This window comes from Lissotriton helveticus, chromosome 6 (genome assembly GCF_964261635.1).
Source record: "Lissotriton helveticus chromosome 6, aLisHel1.1, whole genome shotgun sequence".
Classification (NCBI taxonomy): domain Eukaryota; kingdom Metazoa; phylum Chordata; class Amphibia; order Caudata; family Salamandridae; genus Lissotriton; species Lissotriton helveticus.
The window spans coordinates 1,497,417,584-1,497,437,033 of record NC_136067.1 but is presented as its reverse complement, the minus strand read 5'-3'; the positions used below and the strand labels follow the sequence as shown (position 1 = coordinate 1,497,437,033).

The window sequence follows — 19,450 nt, the reverse complement described above, 5'->3', positions numbered from 1 at the left end:
AAAGGCTGTTCCCCCAATTACTTAGAGCTTTTGATGATCCACCTTAAACTCAAAGTCTTGCTACCTCTTTTTCAAAGCAAAGAAGTTCAGACAGACAACATAAACTCAAGATACTACTTTCAGAAGCAGAAGGCCACTCATTTGCTCCCTCTTTCCCTTATAGCATTAGGCCATCTCCTTCTCCTGCTTCTTCATCCTTCACATGTTTCGTAAGATATTCAATGGCTGCCTCAAAGTACCAGACGCCCCATCACCCAGGCCCTCATCTCCCGCTGCTCGACTATGACAAGGCTCTCTACACTGGGAACGTAGCTCACCTTCTCCAACGACTACAGACCATACAGAATGTCACAGCTAGACTCATCCTGGATCTCTCTGGATGAAGTCACATCACCCCCTACCTCAGGAAGCTCCACAGGCTCCCTGTACAGAAAAGATACCAGTTCAGGCTCCTGACCCATGCGTGCAAGGCCCTATGCAACTGCGAACCCGCCTACTTGATCCACCAGCTGAACTTCCATCAGTCCACCAGACACCTTTGCATCCCTTCCTTTCTCTAACCTTCAGCCCTGAATCCTACTTAGCATGGAACAAGTTATCCATTTGTCTACAGACCTCCCCGTCACTTTCAGAGTTCTAAAAATCCCTGAAGACCTGGATATTTGCCTAATCAACTGAACCCTGCCCTCACGGGTGACAAATAAGAAGTTGGTTCAGGTATACATCATGTGTATCTGTTGTTTTTAGCATCCTCATCTCTAAATAGAGCGTGGAAATCATATGTTTGATGGGGCAGGAACACCACCGATTGTCTCACTCCTTCAGACTCTAAATAAGACTGTAAGTGTGCTTAGGCCAAACAAGTTGTAATAGAGTGGGCTATTGCAACAAATATATGCAGATATTAAAGTTGATTAAGGAGTGTGCTCCACTGATTATATTTTAAAACTGTCAGCCTATTTGCTTTTTAGTTGCTGCTCTTCTAACTTCCCTGGTTACATGCTGTGCAGAATAGGGTGGGATATTTACCACACCTGCTAACTAACATGAATCCTGGGCTAGCTGTAAACAGGGTATGTGGATACTTCCTATTCTGAGTTTTCCACTAGGAAATGAGGCATAACATAGAGAGCAATATTCAAAACCTCAAGTTTTGCATATTTTGCCTTTTATTAGGGCCTTTTCCCCCCAAAAAAATGTCAGCATTGTTGACTGTTCAAATTTCAATTTTGAAAAGCAATCACAGGATTGGTGGTCTGCTGGCACTTGCAGGCCACCATCCCTGTGATTGTAGCCAATGCCTAATGACTATAAATTAGTCAGATCGGTCTGCAACCCATTAAGATTTCTTAGTTTGCAAGCCTACATATTAGTAAGTAGGATGGTTTAGAAAATAAGTTACTGGTTGAAAAATGTCATTGCTTTTTGGACTAGGTGTTTAGTACATCTGCTCCTTTATCCTGAACTTGGAACCAAGTCCTAAGTGTATTTTACTGCTCAACTGATTTTATTTTAGATTTCAATAATCTGGCTTTTTTGTAATTATGCAAAATATGAAAAAGGTGACATCTTTGTGTAACTGTTTTTTATGTTTACCATTAAACAATAATGGAACATCTGACTAGAAATTACCTCTATGCTTACATCTAGTTCATCATTCATGGATGTAATTATTTAAATTTTTAGTTCACTTCATTACAGTAATTTTTAACATTTGCAGAGACAGCAAAGCTAGTGGAGCTGTAGATGTGAAAAAGGAAATGGAAGGAGACAGTGCAAAAATGTCTGTACAAGGGTAAGAATGTCATATTTTGTTTCTAAACAATCTTCACAGAAAATAAATGTAAAGACATGTGTAAGTACTTATATGTAAAGCACCCATTGTGCTCTAGCCTACTCTCATTGGTGCATCAACTGAGATAACTGAAATGTACCCACACCCCTAACAACTCAATCCAGTGGCCTGGCACCTGAGGTCCTAGTGTTTAGCTTCTTGGGACTCCCCCAGGAATGCATGGACATCCTGTGTGAGTCCCATAGACCTACCACACAAGTATTCCCGGCTGCAAAGTGGAAACAATGTGTCCACTTCTGAATCTCTAACAAAGGAGACACTCTAAGACTTGCTTGCCAAGACTTCATTAGCTACCAGCTTCACCTCATGAAATTAGGCCTAGCTTACACTTCGATACACCTTCACATAGCACTGTGGTGAATACATGCAAAACAGGGAGCATTCCTTCCACTTTCACATCCCTGTATTTAAATCATAAATGTAAGGCCTCAAGAGAGTCATTTCTCCTAGGGTTTCAGCAACACCAGTGTAAAGCATTAACATTGTACTTACAAGACTCATGGGCACCCCCCTTTTGAGCTCTTATATTCCTGTCCACTCCAGTGGCATTCGTAAGGAAGCTTCCTCGTTGCGATAGCCTTGTTACCCTGCATTAAGGAGCTACAGTCCCTCACATTGCAGGAAGTCTTAAAACCTTTTGTATAATCCATCTGCATAGGAAGTGGCATCACTTCTCCCCCTACCAGGACCTAATTAATGGCGGCCACGGTCAGCTGCGTCCCATAGGCTCACAAAAGTTAAGGCTGTCTGTGCCTGTCCGTGCCTACACTATGCCCAGTGCCAGGAACCCTGGTCCTCCCCTGTACTACCTCTACCCTGCTGCAACCCTCCGCACCCTCAACCAAAATTGACTGTTCCCCACGCTTCTGCCTCCTGCACCACACAACACGTGACCTTCCTGCAAGTTTTCATGCATGCACCCAAACCCAACACTCACTGCACCTGTACCAACAGCACCCAAAAATTCACTCCCTCACACTCAAAGAGAACTGCAGCCACCCACACAAAACTCCACAATCACATGCTTGGTCCTCAAATCTGCTTACTCATCAAACACGCTACACAGATCTGGAACCTGCTACATGACAATGCCTTTGACCTACATTTCCTCACAGAAACCTGGCTAACCCCACATTGACTCTTGACATCTCCATATTCATCACCCCCGGATACATGATTGCCAGGCAAGACAGACTTCACAAGCCTGGAGGCAGAATCACCATCTACAAGAATGCCATCAGCTGCACGACCTCCGCTGACATATCATCATCCAACATGGAAAACCTGTCATTTAAGCTCCACGTCACAGCCAACTTCAACCTAAGCAGCACTCTCATCTACAGAGAACCAGGACCATGCACAAACTTCACTGACACCATTACAGACTTTGTTGCACCACTTGCCCTTGATTATGGAAATTACATCCTTCCCAAACACCCGAACTTCCACCAGGAAGACCATACCGACCCCAACTCAAAAGCACTCATTAAAGACCTTGGAAGCCTGGACTTCACCATTGAGTAAATTGACCTACCCACATAACAGGACACCACCTGGACCCCATTTTCACCACCTACGACAACAACAGAGTCGACGAGTCTCCACCAGACTACTGGACAGATCATGCGCTGATCAAACACACATGCACGCCTGCCAGACCAGCCTGCGAAAACTGGAACAGTATCATTGACAAGGACTGGAACACCGCTCTCGGCTCCCACTAACCTGCACACAATAACAGCCTCCCCAAAGCCATGAAGAATTTCAACAATTGGATCACATTCTGCACAAACCTCCTGGGCCTCCTCAAACACAACAATACAATAAGATTTAGTCCCCCAGGCAAGGTGGTACACGGAGGACTCAGACTGATGAAAGATTGCTGCAAGCAACTGGAGCGTAAATGGAGGATGAGCCAGGACAGTGCAAATAGGAGCACGTTCAAATCTGCCCTTAGAGGCTACCACCAAATTACCCATACCACCAAATGCGCCAATCTGGAGGACCACATAGATGCCAGCACCAACACAAGCAAATCAATTTTCACCATTGTGAAGGATTTCACCTCACAGAGGACCTCCTGATCACCCCTTCACAGGACCTATGCAACAATCTCTTTCAATTCTTTAGCAACAAAAGCACTGCAAATGTACAGCATCTTCAACCCACAAATGGGACCCAACAGATCTCGCCAAAACGCCTCCCGATCTTATCCAAAGAACCACTGCTGACCCAATGGCCTATCATTATCCCAGAAGAATCCACTGCCTTCTCCAGAGGACTTCAACCCATCAGTGCCATGCTCACACCCCTACTGAATGCATCCACGTCTTCCGCAACTTTCCCAGACTGGAAACACGCAACTGTCCTCCTATTGCTGAAGAAACCATCAGCTGACCCTTCAACACTCGCCAACTATAGAACGATCTCTCTGCTACCATTCCTGGCCAAGTTCTTGGAGAAAATCATCAGCAGATGCCAAACTGAATACCTCAATGACCCCCAAGTCCTCAAAACCTCTCAGTCTTCTTTCAGACCCAACCCGGCATGGATATTGCCCTCATTGCCACCACAAATGACATCATGGCTCTGGATGGAAGAGACACAACAGCCCTCATCCTCCTTGACCTCTCTGCAGCCTTTGACACGGTCTCCCACCCCATCCTCCTCCAATGCCTACATGACATTGGACCCCAAGGAAACGCACTCCAATGGATCTGCTACTTCCTGACTGGATGGACCCAGTCTGTCAGCTTGGCGCCGTACATCTCAGATGCCCTCGACCTCATCCGTGGAAGTCTTCAAGGATCCTCCTTGAGACCTACCCCACTCAACACATAGATGATACCTCTAGCCAGCATCATCCTCTCCTATGTCAGTGAGACACAACTCATCCTCTTCCTCACACACAAGACTTTCAGTACCAGGATCAAGTTAAATGCCTCCATGAATGAAATCCCCCACTGAAGAACACCTACTGTCTGAAGTTAAACAAGGACAAGACCCAAATTGTGATCTTCACCGTGGGTCTCCACCTGCTGACCAACAGAGCTACGACCGACATCCACCCCCACCACTGTTGCCAGTAACCTTGTGATCATCAACAGTGAACTCATCATGATTACCAAGTCAACACAGCCATTGCTCTACGCTTCCATACCCTGAAGACGCTAAGAAAGATTTTTAAATGGCTCCCAATCAGCATTCGGAAAACAGTCATGCATGCTCTCGTCACAAGCAGGCAGGAAAACCCACTTTTTGATATCAACAAAATGCTCACCAGAAGGCTCAGACCATTCAGAAGTTGGTGGTCAGAATTACTCTTAACCTCCTATGCCACACTTACTCCACACTACATTTGAAGGAGCGCCACTGGCTCCCCATACACAAACAAGCACATTCAAACTCCTTACCCATGCTTCCAGGGCGCTACATAACACTGGCCCAGTATACCTCAGCAATCGTATCTGCTTTCACAAACCTTCCTGACACCTCTGCTCAATCAGACTCCTATTTGCACACATCCCACACTTATGGAAACCAGATCCAGTCACACAACAAGCTAAGGTTCAGCAAACGGTCTTAAGAAACTTATTGCAGAAATCTGCATCATTCACACGCTAGCCACCGCTTATAAGATGGTACTGCTTTATAGTCGATGCAGAGAATGTGCATTTACAGCAACACATGCTATGGCCAGAACATTTTTCTTACCTTTAAGCATCTGTCCATAGCGTACAGTGCTGTATATTAACATGCATCCAGCCTCCTCCCAGGATGCGTGTTGCTCTGATAACAAATCTCTTCACTCTTCTTCACTCATTATCTTCTCTGTGCAATGCACATGTGCTCAAATAGTGTTCACTCAACACTACATACTACTCTCACCCACTGTGCGGAAATCAGTCGAACATGGAGTCGATGCCCATGCGCATTGCCAGCTAACGGAGAAGTCACCATACCTTGTGACTTGAAAAACTTCAACAAAGAAAAACAACTTGCAAACATCTGAACCTAGCACTAATGGCAGGAGTATTTGGTAGCTCTACACGCTATGAACAGCTGCTTACAGGGTAAGTAACATTTTCCTTTTCCTAGAGGATCAAAGTAGAAACTGAGATTGAGTTCGAAAATTCGAATTTTGTAGTTGGTGTGCACAGAGCAATTATCTAATTAGGTAGTTTTGCTGATGTGGTTAGATTTTTGAGACTCTGGGGCTGTTTGGTGCTTTATTGCAGCTCTACTAATTGTCCTTTACTACTATATACATTTGATTTGAGATTTTCATGATTGGGTTTATTGCAACTTTGCAAAAAATGGCAACATGGGGCAGATGCACAACCGTTTTTGCAGTTGCAAAGGGGAATTTTACCCCTTTGCGACCGCAAAAGAACGCCTGCCCAGTGTACTAACCCTATTTTGCGAGTCGCTAACCTATTATCAACTCGCAAAATATAATTAGCGACTCGCTATTAGGAAGGGATGTATGACGTTACAACGCATACTTTTACATCGTATGCCTTTACAACGCGGTTTTTACAACGAAAACCTTTACAACGCATAGCGCTTTGGGGTGCTGAATAGTGAATAGTTTAATTTACTATTCCAACTCCAGTCCCCGTGGACACTAGGGAAGGTGTTGGACAGTAAATTAAACGTATTCCCTATCCTAGAGCGCCCCCCAGCGCAATGCGTTGTAATGGTTTGCGTTGTAAAAGTTGCGTCGTAAAGGCACTGCGTGATAAAAGTTGCGTTGTAAAGGATGTTTCCCATTAGGAAGGGGCATGCCAAGGGCGTACCTTCCAAATAGTGAGTCTCGAACTTATGAATGATTGTTTCGCGACCATATTTGCTGTCGCAAAACACTCGCAGAATAGGTTTGCAATTTTTTTTAAGAGCAGGTTGTGGTCACAGGGACCACTGCCTGCCCTTAAAAAATGAAACTGAAAAGTTTCATTTTTATTCTTTAAATGCATCCTGTTTTCTTTTAAGGATAAGGGGCTGCATTTTTTATTAAAAAACTGCTTTATTAAAAAAGCAGTCACAGACATGGTGATCTGCTGACCCCAGCACATCGCCCGCCTTCCCTGGGAGTGCTAACCATTCTTAATGGGGTCTCAAATTGCGACAGCCTCATTAATATTCATGAGGTATGCAATTTGCTACCCCATTGGGAATCGCAAACAGTGTCTGAGTTTAGCGAATCGCAAATTGCAAGTCGCAATTTTGCGCAATTTGCGACTGGCTAAACTTAATGGTCGTACATCTGGCCCCCTGTTTCTAGTGTTTGCTAAGTATTTATTATCCTGAAACAATGTTGGATCATCTGGTTAGAAGTTCAATCAATCAATCAATCAATCTATCATAACAATTTGTATAGCGCACTACTCACCCGGAAGGGTCTCAAGGCGTTTGGGGGAAGGGGTCCGCTATTGCTCGAACAGCCAGGTCTTGAGTTGTTTCCTGAAGGCGAGATGGTCCTGGGTCAGCCGAAGGTGGATTGGGAGGGAGTTCCATGTCTTGGCCGCCAGGTAGGAGAAGGATCTACCTCCGGCGTTGGCTCTTCGGATGCGTGGTACGGCGGCGAGGGCGAGGCTTGTAGAACGTAGATGACGGGTGGGCGTGTAGAAGGTCAGGCAGTCGTTGAGGTACTTGGGGCCCAGGTCGTGGAGAGACTTGTGTGCGTGGGTGAGGAGCCTCTTGTGAGTACTCGCAATACTGCAGAACAATAGAATACACTTTATTACAGGACATTTTTACTTTTGTGTTGAGTCTTTAAAATTGGTGTTGTTGTGAATGAGCAAAAACATATGGAAGGAGGAGGTGCAGAAATAAAGATGGGTGCAGAGTATGTATATCATGATTTAATGCTAAACACTCAATCCACAGGGAAATAAATTCACCAGATCTATAACAGGCATTTTACAATAACCTCATCTCGTGCTACTGTTACTGTGTGATGATTTTTTGATTTACTCCGGTAACAGAAGTAACTTAAACAACAATAACAGAAATTGTGTGAGGAGCCTAGCTCGCGGCCGTGATGGTCGCCTTTTAGCTCGGCTCCCGCAGCCCTCCATCCTGACTGCTTATCCTGTCTTTTATCCTGTCCCGGGACGGTACACTTTTGGGGAATTGGAAACATTACGGCTTGTTTGTACTTACCATCTGACCCCGGGGTCTTGACGTGCAGTGGCTCCGAGAGATCGGGGCCTCTGCGAGACTTGGACCGGGACCTGGCCGGTGGGATCCGACGGCTCTCGGACCCGGCCGAGAGCGAGAACCAGTGTTGGGAGCCGATGTGCGAAGATCCCGGCGATCCTGACCCGGACCCGTCCTGCTGGTCACGTGGCAGACGTGGGTGAGAAGCCCCGGAACCTGATTCTGAGAGGGGGTCCCCCCCGCCGCTGCTTTGTCCGGCGGCCCTGGTCCTCGAGGCCCGGACTCCGCTTGTTTGGGGCACCGGTGCTGGTGCGGGCGGAGACCCGTTTTGGGCGGACATCCTTTTGGCATCGAGGCCACCCTTGCTGGGACCCCCGGCGCTTGTAAAGTCCTACATTTGAGAACTGTTATTTCCGGGGGTCCTCGTGGGCGGCGATTGGGCTGATTCACGAAATGGCGGCCGACCCTCTGGATCGAGAGTCACCTGAGTGTCCTGACTGTGTGGGGATCGGATCTGGTGGGCGTGAGCCGACAGTCGGAGATATCCTGGAAGCCCTCAGATCCCTGTACGCTTCCCTGGCCCTGGGCGTCTCGGTGGGTCCGCCACGATCCGCCGCCATTTTGGGCGGCCGTTTCTTCTTGTCGCCCTCTTGTTTTGATGCCTCCATTGCCTCACCCCCCTCGATTGACCTGAGTGTCTCCACCGCTGATCGAAGATCGTGTAATGTGCTGGTGACTTTGGGGCGCCCTGCTTTTCAAGGTTCGGACCCCGGGGACTCGGATGCTGTACTGCGACCCTGTTCGACATTGTTGCCTGGAATTATGGGTGGACTTCCTCCTGTGCCTACTTCAATGACTTTGCCTGTGTTTAAAAATGGGACCACCTCGCCCGCTCCAGTGGCGCAACTGAACTCCTGTTTCTCATGGCTCGTGCTTCGATTGTTGATGCATCGATACTTTCAGTTTGAACTATTGCTCACTTGTCGATCTATCTACTCCCCACGTAGCTATGCTAGTCTCCATTCCACTCGATTATCTGCTGATTTCGTATTTAGTATGTGGTTGTACATTGCCGTGTGGTGGGTGGGGTTTGTCGCTCGGAAGGGTTGGGGGTGAAATGTACGACTTCTGCTTGATTCCCGGTATGCGATTTCATTGCACACTTGTCTCTGATTGTAGAGGGGTGGGAGGTCCCCTTCTCTTAATATTTGGTGGCGCGTGATGGGGTGACATCCTGGTCTGTTTTTTTTTATTGTACTTGTCCGGTTGGGCGGAGGGCTGTGGCCCATCGTTTGTATTATAGCTTTTCTGCTCCTCCCTCCTGTTTTCTTTCTCCACTTTTGTGGTTTTTTTGTCTCGTTTTTCATTCTTTCTTCTTTCTATATTTCGGGTTCTGGTTTAGGGCGACAGGCACGCTGTTTGAAGGGTAGGCCGTAGCCTTCTACAGGGGTGCAGGGTGGGACGGGTGGGTTGGGTTCTATTTTTTGTTTGTCTTCTGGTTCTATGGCCCTTTTGTATATCTTTTTCGTGAGGCCGCGTCTGTCCCGACCTCCTATGGTGTGTTTCGGGTGGGGGTATGGCGTCGTTACTCCTCCTGCTACATTTTGGCTGTCTTTCATCCGAATGCCATGCCCCACTTGGACCGTTAATCCTTTTGTCTCCTGTCCTCTCACCATGGGGTGCCATGTCGGCGTGTCTTTTACCTTTCTTTTTTCATATTTCCTTCTTCCCTTTTATTGTTTGGTTTTTCTTCCCTCCATTTTCCTTTCCCTTCCTCTTCCCCCCCCCCTCTACCTAGTCCCCTTCCCTTTTTCCCTTCCTGCGTCCCAGAGGGTACTGTGACGGGCGGGTTTTCATGTATTGTCTTCCGATCCCACTGTTCTGGCTTGGTAGTGTCCCGGGTGGCGGGCGTGTTACGAGGATAACGCTCAGGGGTTGACTGTGTATCGCATATCCTGATTTCTTGAATGCATTGTGTTGTCCCCCTGATATTTTGCCCCACGCCCCCTTCTTAATGTTGAGGTTGATTACGGGATATCGGATGCCTCCGTATTGCAATTGTGCCTGTCATATGTCCTCTCCCCTTATTGTAAAATTAAGCCTTCTTTACTCCTGTGTTTTAGCCCTTTAGTTTCTGTATTTTTTTTCCCTATTGTGATTATGCGGCCTCTGCTTTGTGTTGATTGATTATGTACTATTTGCCTGATGACTCCTGATTGTTTTATACACTGCGGCCGGCCGGCTTGGTTGTGGGCCTCTATTTGTCTTCTTTTGATATCAATAAAGGTTTTCAAAAAAAAAAAAAAAAATAACAGATATTGTGGGGGGTGTGGCTTGACTTCATAAGTTGCCTTCCCCAACTTGTTGAGGCTCCATCTGATTCCTGAAAAACTTGCATCATCCTGTTGATCCTGACCCCATCGGCACAGTTTGTTCAGTTCTGGAGTACAAGTGTGCAGAGGGAGCGATGAACCTCTGAGGCGGCTCTTCGTGCCTCTCCTGATACACAAAAAACACAGTTGATGGACAGAATGTAGAACAATGTCATACATTCACCCCAGTACAAGGATCTGGGCCTAAATCCATCGTTTTTTTGCACTCCACACCACCCTGGGTTAGACACTGGCTATATGCAAATCAGCTCTGACCCTGTGCCTCATGGGAACAGTCCAGTCCGAACTACCAAGCCATGTCTTTCCCAGACCGGAATCAAGCATCCAAGGACTGGTTTCTGGCTATCAGCCTTCATCAGCCTGGATAGCTTGACTCCAGTGGTGTGGAGAGCCTGGGACTCACGTCTGAGCATACCCAGCCCACTCGGGGTGAAAATTGCAAAAAACACAGTTGATGGACAGAATGTAGAACAATGTCATACATTCACCCCAGTACAAGGATCTGGGCCTAAATCCATCGTTTTTTTGCACTCCACACCACCCTGGGTTAGACACTGGCTATATGCAAATCAGCTCTGACCCTGTGCCTCATGGGAACAGTCCAGTCCGAACTACCAAGCCATGTCTTTCCCAGACCGGAATCAAGCATCAAAGGACCGGTTTCTGGCTATCAGCCTTCATCAGCCTGGATAGCTTGACTCCAGTGGTGTGGAGTGCCTGGGACTCACGTCTGAGCATACCCAGCCCACTCGGGGTGAAAATTGCAAAAAACACAGTTGATGGACAGAATGTAGAACAATGTCATACATTCACCCCAGTACAAGGATCTGGGCCTAAATCCATCGTTTTTTTGCACTCCACACCACCCTGAGTTAGACACTGGCTATATGCAAATCAGCTCTGACCCTGTGCCTCATGGGAACAGTCCAGTCCGAACTACCAAGCCATGTCTTTCCCAGACCGGAATCAAGCATCCAAGGACCGGTTTCTGGCTATCAGCCTTCATCAGCCTGGCTAGCTTGACCCCAGTGGTGTGGAGAGCCTGGGACTCACGTCTGAGCATACCCAGCCCACTCGGGGTGAAAATTGCAAAAAACACAGTTGATGGACAGAATGTAGAACAATGTCATACATTCACCCCAGTACAAGGATCTGGGCCTAAATCCATCGTTTTTTTGCACTCCACACCACCCTGGGTTAGACAATGGCTATATGCAAATCAGCTCTGACCCTGTGCCTCATGGGAACAGTCCAGTCCGAACTACCAAGCCATGTCTTTCCCAGACCGGAATCAAGCATCCAAGGACCGGTTTCTGGCTATCAGCCTTCATCAGCCTGGATAGCTTGACTCCAGTGGTGTGGAGAGCCTGGGACTCACGTCTGAGCATACCCAGCCCACTCGGGGTGAAAATTGCAAAAAACACAGTTGATGGACAGAATGTAGAACAATGTCATACATTCACCCCAGTACAAGGATCTGGGCCTAAATCCATCGTTTTTTGCACTCCACACCACCCTGGTTTAGACACTGGCTATATGCAAATCAGCTCTGACCCTGTGTCTCATGGGAACAGTCCAGTCCGAACTACCAAGCCATGTCTATCCCAGACCGGAATCAAGCATCCAAGGACCGGTTTCTGGCTATCAGCCTTCATCAGCCTGGATAGCTTGACTCCAGTGGTGTGGAGAGCCTGGGACTCACGTCTGAGCATACCCAGCCCACTCGGGGTGAAAATTGCAAAAAACACAGTTGATGGACAGAATGTAGAACAATGTCATACATTCACCCCAGTACAAGGATCTGGGCCTAAATCAATCGTTTTTTTGCACTCCACACCACCCTGGGTTAGACACTGGCTATATGCAAATCAGCTCTGACCCTGTGCCTCATGGGAACAGTCCAGTCCGAACTACCAAGCCATGTCTTTCCCAGACCGGAATCCAGCATCCAAGGACCGGTTTCTGGCTATCAGCCTTCATCAGCCTGGATAGCTTGACTCCAGTGGTGTGGAGAACCTGGGACTCACGTCTGAGCATACCCAGCCCACTAGGGGTGAAAATTGCAAAAAACACAGTTGATGGACAGAATGTAGAACAATGTCATACATTCACCCCAGTACAAGGATCTGGGCCTAAATCCATCGTTTCTTTGCACTCCACACCACCCTGGGTTAGACACTGGCTATATGCAAATCAGCTCTGACCCTGTGCCTCTTGGGAACAGTCCAGTCCGAACTACCAAGCCATGTATTTCCCAGACCGGAATCAAGCATCCAATGACCGGTTTCTGGCTATCAGCCTTCATCAGCCTGGATAGCTTGACTCCAGTGGTGTGGAGAGCCTGGGACTCACGTCTGAGCATACCCAGCCCACTCGGGGTTAAAATTGCAAAAAACACAGTTGATGGGCAGAATGTAGAACAATGTCATACATTCACCCCAGTACAAGGATCTGGGCCTAAATCCATCGTTTTTTTTGCACTCCACACCACCCTGGGTTAGACACTGGCTATATGCAAATCAGCTCTGACCCTGTGCCTCTTGGGAACAGTCCAGTCCGAACTACCAAGCCATGTCTTTCCCAGACCGGAATCAAGCATCCAAGGACCGGTTTCTGGCTATCAGCCTTCATCAACCTGGATAGCTTGACTCCAGTGGTGTGGAGAGCCTGGGACTCACGTCTGAGCATACCCAGCCCACTCGGGGTGAAAATTGCAAAAAACACAGTTGATGGACAGAATATAGAACAATGTCATACATTCACCCCAGTACAAGGATCTGGGCCTAAATCCATCATTTTTTTGCACTCCACACCACCCTGGGTTAGACACTGGCTATATGCAAATCAGCTCTGACCCTGTGCCTCATGGGAACAGTCCAGTCCGAACTACCAAGCCATGTCTTTCCCAGATCGGAATCAAGCATCCAAGGACCGGTTTCTGGCTATCAGCCTTCATCAGCCTGGATAGCTTGACTCCAGTGGTGTGGAGAGCCTGGGACTCATGTCTGAGCATACCCAGCCCACTCGGGGTGAAAATTGCAAAAAACACAGTTGATGGACAGAATATAGAACAATGTCATACATTCACCCCAGTACAAGGATCTGGGCCTAAATCCATCATTTTTTTGTACTCCACACCACCCTGGGTTAGACACTGGCTATATGCAAATCAGCTCTGACCCTGTGCCTCATGGGAACAGTCCAGTCCGAACTACCAAGCCATGTCTTTCCCAGACCGGAATCAAGCATCCAAGGACCGGTTTCTGGCTATCAGCCTTCATCAGCCTGGATAGCTTAACTCCAGTGGTGTGGAGAGCCTGGGACTCATGTCTGAGCATACCCAGCCCACTCGGGGTGAAAATTGCAAAAAACACAGTTGATGGACAGAATGTAGAACAATGTCATACATTCACCCCAGTACAAGGATCTGGGCCTAAATCCATCGTTTTTTTGCACTCCACACCACCCTGGGTTAGACACTGGCTATATGCAAATCAGCCCTAACCCTGTGCCTCATGGGAACAGTCCAGTCCGAAATACCAAGCCATGTCTTTCCCAGACCGGAATCAAGCATCCAAGGACCGGTTTCTGGCTATCAGCCTTCATCAGCCTGGATAGCTTGACTCCAGTGGTGTGGAGAGCCTGGGACTCACGTCTGAGCATACCCAGCCCACTCGGGGTGAAAATTGCAAAAAACACTTGATTCCGGTCTGGGAAAGACATGGCTTGGTAGTTCGGACTGGACTGTTTCCATGAGGCACAGGGTCAGAGCTGATTTGCATATAGCCAGTGTCTAACCCAGGGTGGTGTGGAGTGCAAAAAAACGATGGATTTAGGCCCAGATCCGTGTACTGGGGTGAATGAATGACATTGTTCTACATTCTGTCCATCAACTGTATTTTTTGCAATTTTCACCCCGAGTGGGCTGGGTATGCTCAGACGTCAGTCCCAGGCTCTCCACACCACTGGAGTCAAGCTATCCAGGCTGAATGAAGGCTGATAGCCAGAAACTGGTCCTTGGATGCTTGATTCCGGTCTGGGAAAGACATGGCTTGGTAGTTCGGACTGGACTGTTCCCATGAGGCACAGGGTCAGAGCTGATTTGCATATAGCCAGTGTCTAACCCAGGGTGGTGTGGAGTGCAAAAACACGATGGATTTAGGCCCAGATCCGTGTACTGGGGTGAATGTATGACATTGTTCTACATTCTGTCCATCAACTGTGTTTTTTGCAATTTTCACCCCGAGTGGGCTGGGTATGCTCAGACGTGAGTCCCAGGCTTTCCACACCACTGGAGTCAAGCTATCCAGGCTGAATGAAGGCTGATAGCCAGAAACCGGTCCTTGGATGCTTGATTCCGGTCTGGGAAAGACATGGCTTGGTAGTTCAGACTGGACTGTTCCCATGAGGCACAGGGTCAGAGCTGATTTGCATATAGCCAGTGTCTAACCCAGGGTGGTGTGGAGTGCAAAAAAACGATGAATTTAGGCCCAGATCCGTGTACTGGGGTGAATGTATGACATTGTTCTACATTCTGTCCATCTACTGTGTTTTTTGCAATTTTCACCCCGAGTGGGCTGGGTATGCTCAGACGTGAGTCCCAGGCTCTCCACACCACTGGAGTCAAGCTATCCAGGCTGAATGAAGGCTGATAGCCAGAAACCGGTCCTTGGATGATTGATTCCGGTCTGGGAAAGACATGGCTTGGTAGTTCGGACTGGACTGTTCCCATGAGGCACAGGGTCAGAGCTGATTTGCATATAGCCAGTGTCTAACCCAGGGTGGTGTGGAGTGCAAAAAAACGATGGATTTAGGCCCAGATCCGTGTACTGGGGTGAATGTATGACATTGTTCTACATTCTGTCCATCAACTGTGTTTTTTGCAATTTTCACCCCGAGTGGGCTGGGTATGCTCAGAAGTGAGTCCCAGGCTCTCCACACCACTGGAGTCAAGCTATCCAGGCTGAATGAAGGCTGATAGCCAGAAACCGGTCCTTGGATGCTTGATTCCGGTCTGGGAAAGACATGGCTTGGTAGTTCGGACTGGACTGTTCCCATGAGGCACAGGGTCAGAGCTGATTTGCATATAGCCAGTGTCTAACCCAGGGTGGTGTGGAGTGCAAACAAACGATGGATTCAGGCCCAGATTCGTGTACTGGGGTGAATGTATAACATTGTTCTACATTCTGTCCATCAACTGTGTTTTTTGCAATTTTCACCCCGAGTGGGCTGGGTATGCTCAGACGTGAGTCCCAGGCTCTCCACACCACTGGAGTCAAGCTATCCAGGCTGAATGAAGGCTGATAGCCAGAAACCGGTCCTTGGATGCTTGATTCCGGTCGGGGAAAGACATGGCTTGGTAGTTCGGACTGGACTGTTCCCATGAGGCACAGGGTCAGAGCTGATATACATATAGCCAGTGTCTAACCCAGGGTGGTGTGGAGTGCAAAAAAACGATGGATTTAGGGCCAGATCCGTGTACTGGGGTGAATGTATGACATTGGTCTACATTCTGTCCATCAACTGTGTTTTTTGCAATTCTCCTGATTCACAGGCTATGTGCATGTCCTGTAACTAGGCCAGGAGGGGAGACTGGGCCTACAGGTGTGATGAGCCCCTGGTAACGGAGAAATGGCACATTGGCATCTGGGTAGAAGTGGACTTGCAGTGAATCCAATGGTCCTGGCCCCTGTGAACAGGAGAACTCAATTGGAACAGGGCAGGGGCGACAGCTCTCATCCTGTGTCTTGATGTGGGCGACTGCACAGCCTGACTAAACAGGTGCTGAGCATAGGATGCAAGCATTCAAAATGATTGCCATGCCCAGCACATCTTGGCTCGTCTCTACGCCTTCGCGTCCCTTCAGACTGTGTGAAGAGCTTGCTCAGGAGATATACCAGCATCAGGCAATGGGGTGTAAGGCCAGACATATGAGTACAGCCTCAACAACAGGCAGCAAGGTAGAGTAGCCATAGAGCTGGGCCCATCTGGCATTTTAAAATAGCTACTGTCTGGGGATACCAAGAAATGCATGACCGTAGCCCCCTTATCAAGTAGGACATTATGGCATCAGGGCTGTGGCCAACGCAGTGCCTCACGTGGGATGGGTCCCTTTTTAGGTCTCGCCTAAGCACCAAGTCTCTTTCGAGGCATGCTGTATCTAGAATAGGGGCTTTAAGCACTTCCCATCTTTTCAATTGGTTCCCTTGACTATTCTTTGTAAATGCCTGTTTTTCTTTGGTTAATTTCCTTTTTCAGCACACACCATGCTTACATTTCCGAGTTTCAAAGCCGGCCACTCTCATGGTTTCCTGCATGTCTCTTGCCCATCGCTGCTCGCAGTTCCATTAATCAATCTCCCTTGTGCCCTCCCCACAAAATCTACCAGCCTGTCGCTGCCTGTTTTTTTTTTTTATAGTTGACTAGGGAGGTCAAAACTTTTCTGTCATAAGGAAATTAGAGACATGTTTAAAAGAAAAAACATGCAAGAGACAGCCTGTGATCTCCTCCCCGCCCCCTCACCACATCTGACAGCCAAGAGAGCTCTCTGGCTGAAGTCAAGAGATTTCCGGTCAGCTGAGCGTGGGACATGCCGCCCAAAGTGCCGGTAAGAGGGGCAGACGAGGGCCCCATGACAGGGCGATCTGTTGGTGTCACCCAAGATTGAGCACCGTAGCTCCACCAAGCGCGGGCTGCCTGGACAGAGAGCAGCGCTGCCAGCCCCTGCCCCTCGTCCAGTTGCGACTCCAGGGACAGCAGGTTGGGAGCACGGTTCTCTCCTGTGCTTGGCTCACACCACTTTCCGCTCTCCGTTTCTTGTTTTCCTTTCTGTTCTGCCCCCCCTAAAAAAAAACGTTGTTGTTCATCTGAAAGCGGGGTGTTTATTATGTTAGTTTTTTACATACTGTTGCTGACACTGCCGCTGTTTCAGTAGTGAGTATGACATGCACCTCAGATTTCCCTGTGTCATAGTTTTTATTTTGATTGTTTCTTGTGCCGAATCACTCAAGTACATAGTTGGCCGCTCTGTTTCTTCGGCACCTGGTGAGTCATTAGCAGTTAAGTTTCATATTGTGTCACACACACTCACTTAGTGGAGAAGCGTGGCTCAATGGTTAGAGCGGCAGACCCTGATGCAGAGGTCTGGCCCGGGACCAGGGTTCAATTCTTACCTCGGCGGCTCTTGGACTCAATCTCCCCGGACCTGATAATTCTCGCCTCGGTGCCTAGTCTAATCATGGGTCCCACTCTAGGATTCTGGGCAATAGCTTGCTTAATCTCCACAACGGCCCCAGCAGCGCTTGGATGCCTGGCTTCACCTTGGGGGTGCCAGGAGTGGACATTTCACATGGAAAAGCCAGGAAGGGATCCACAGCGGTGTGAGTGCATCGCCGGGACGCCCTGTTGTGTGGGCAGCTGTGCGCTTTACAAATACAACACATTTACACTTTGTGAGAAGTTGGCCTGATGTGCAGTGTTCACTATTCTAGTGATCACTATATATCAGTCCAAACAACCCTTATTGATGATTGGTTGTAAGTCAACCTTATAGACCAGCTATCCTAGTAGCATGGATACGAGCAGTCTAAGGCTAAGACTCTAGAGGGCGTGTTAAGCCAGCTGTTTTACCATCACATTACCCCTTGAACACCCAGTGAAAGGACACCACACAAGTTGTTATGAAAATAAACAGTGTATTTATTTATAACAAGACTACCCTGGCTCTTTATGAGACAGGGAGCTAAGCACACAACAAAACTCTTACGAAAATACTTTAAGTCGCACAATTTACACAAATGCCCGAGGGGCACGAAAAACCATATACTACAAAAGTGGAATGCGAATTACTAGCAGGTAAGTAACGATTCTCAGAGGCTTTAGAAACGCTAGGCCTACAATACTGAACACTCAGGTTAGGAGCAGGAGGCCTAGGGGCGCCACGTGCAGAGTGGGAACTCTCACGCGCAAGGCGGGAAAAAGCCTATGGAAGCTAGTATTCACAAAGTTAGTGTTCTCGGGCGAACCCGACTAGGTAGGTCAAAAACGAAAGTGGATCTGGACCCTTGGATAGTGAGGCTATGCTGAGGCACCGAAATGCCGAAGTTACCTAGCCCAGGGGCTGCAGCTGCATAGGTCTGAAAAGACGTCGGGATTCTCCGTTGACGAACCAGGAGCCTGAAGGAAAGGAGTTGCTGGCAGGCGACCAGTGAAGATTGTTCGGGTGATCCAAGTCTGGATCGAAGATAGATGACACCTGAAAGCAGAGGGGACCAAGTTCGTGACTACTAGCCAGTAGTCAGGTGGCACCAGCAGGGCACCAGATGGTAGTCACCTCGGCTAGGTGAGTGGGCGACGCTGGGCTCTGTAGTCTCACGGACCAGGAGGCGTTGTCGGCGACCAGGATGGAGGTACGAGCTGTCCCACGATGGATGATGCTCTCGACGTCGCTGGACCCAGGATTGGGGCAACAAGTCTTGGCAAATTCAAGCCCACGCGGTGGACCTAAAATGGCGTCTGGAGTGGACCAGGAGGGTTCGGGGTGCTCCTCTCTTGGAAGGGAGCAAGGGCCAGTCTGGAGCAACCAGACCAGCAACAGTGATGTCGTCGGGCGTCGTTAAGAAGGCCACAAGCCAGCGGGCTAGTAGCCAAACAACGCGGTGAGCAGCAAAAAGCAGAAGGGCCCCACGCAGATCGTGGAGATGCTGGGAGGCTGAACTTCGGTGCTGGGGCTGCTCAGGGTCGGGGCTTCTCGGACCCCAAAGCACTCACCAGAGGATCCCTCGGCGGTCGTGCTGGAAAGAAGTCGTGCAGTCTTGAAGATGGCCGGTCCCTCGAGGTCTCGTCGCACCCACGGTTCTCAGCTTAGCTGTAGAGGTGGGTAGAGGTCAGAGGTGCCAGGGAAGCCGGTTCTCGTCGAGCTGGGCAGTCAGATTCCGGAGGAAGGACTTGCAGCAGACCGCAATGTTCTTAGGATGGTGCCTGCGGATGCAGGGTGATTACTCCTTAGTCACAAGGGAGAATCTTGAAGAAGAAATCTTAA

The 19,450-nt window shown here is 48.5% G+C and overlaps 1 protein-coding gene across 1 annotated transcript in view; it reads left to right on the top strand.

Annotated features, from left to right (window-relative positions):
- The window catches only part of LOC144762755 (uncharacterized), an 842,179-nt gene that overhangs the window by 590,087 nt on the left and 232,642 nt on the right, over window positions 1-19,450 (top strand). Inside the window, exon 27 of the mRNA XM_078648006.1 lies at window positions 1,721-1,795. Within this exon, the coding sequence (XP_078504132.1) occupies window positions 1,721-1,795 (75 nt within the window). The remainder of the gene's footprint in view (window positions 1-1,720; window positions 1,796-19,450) is intronic.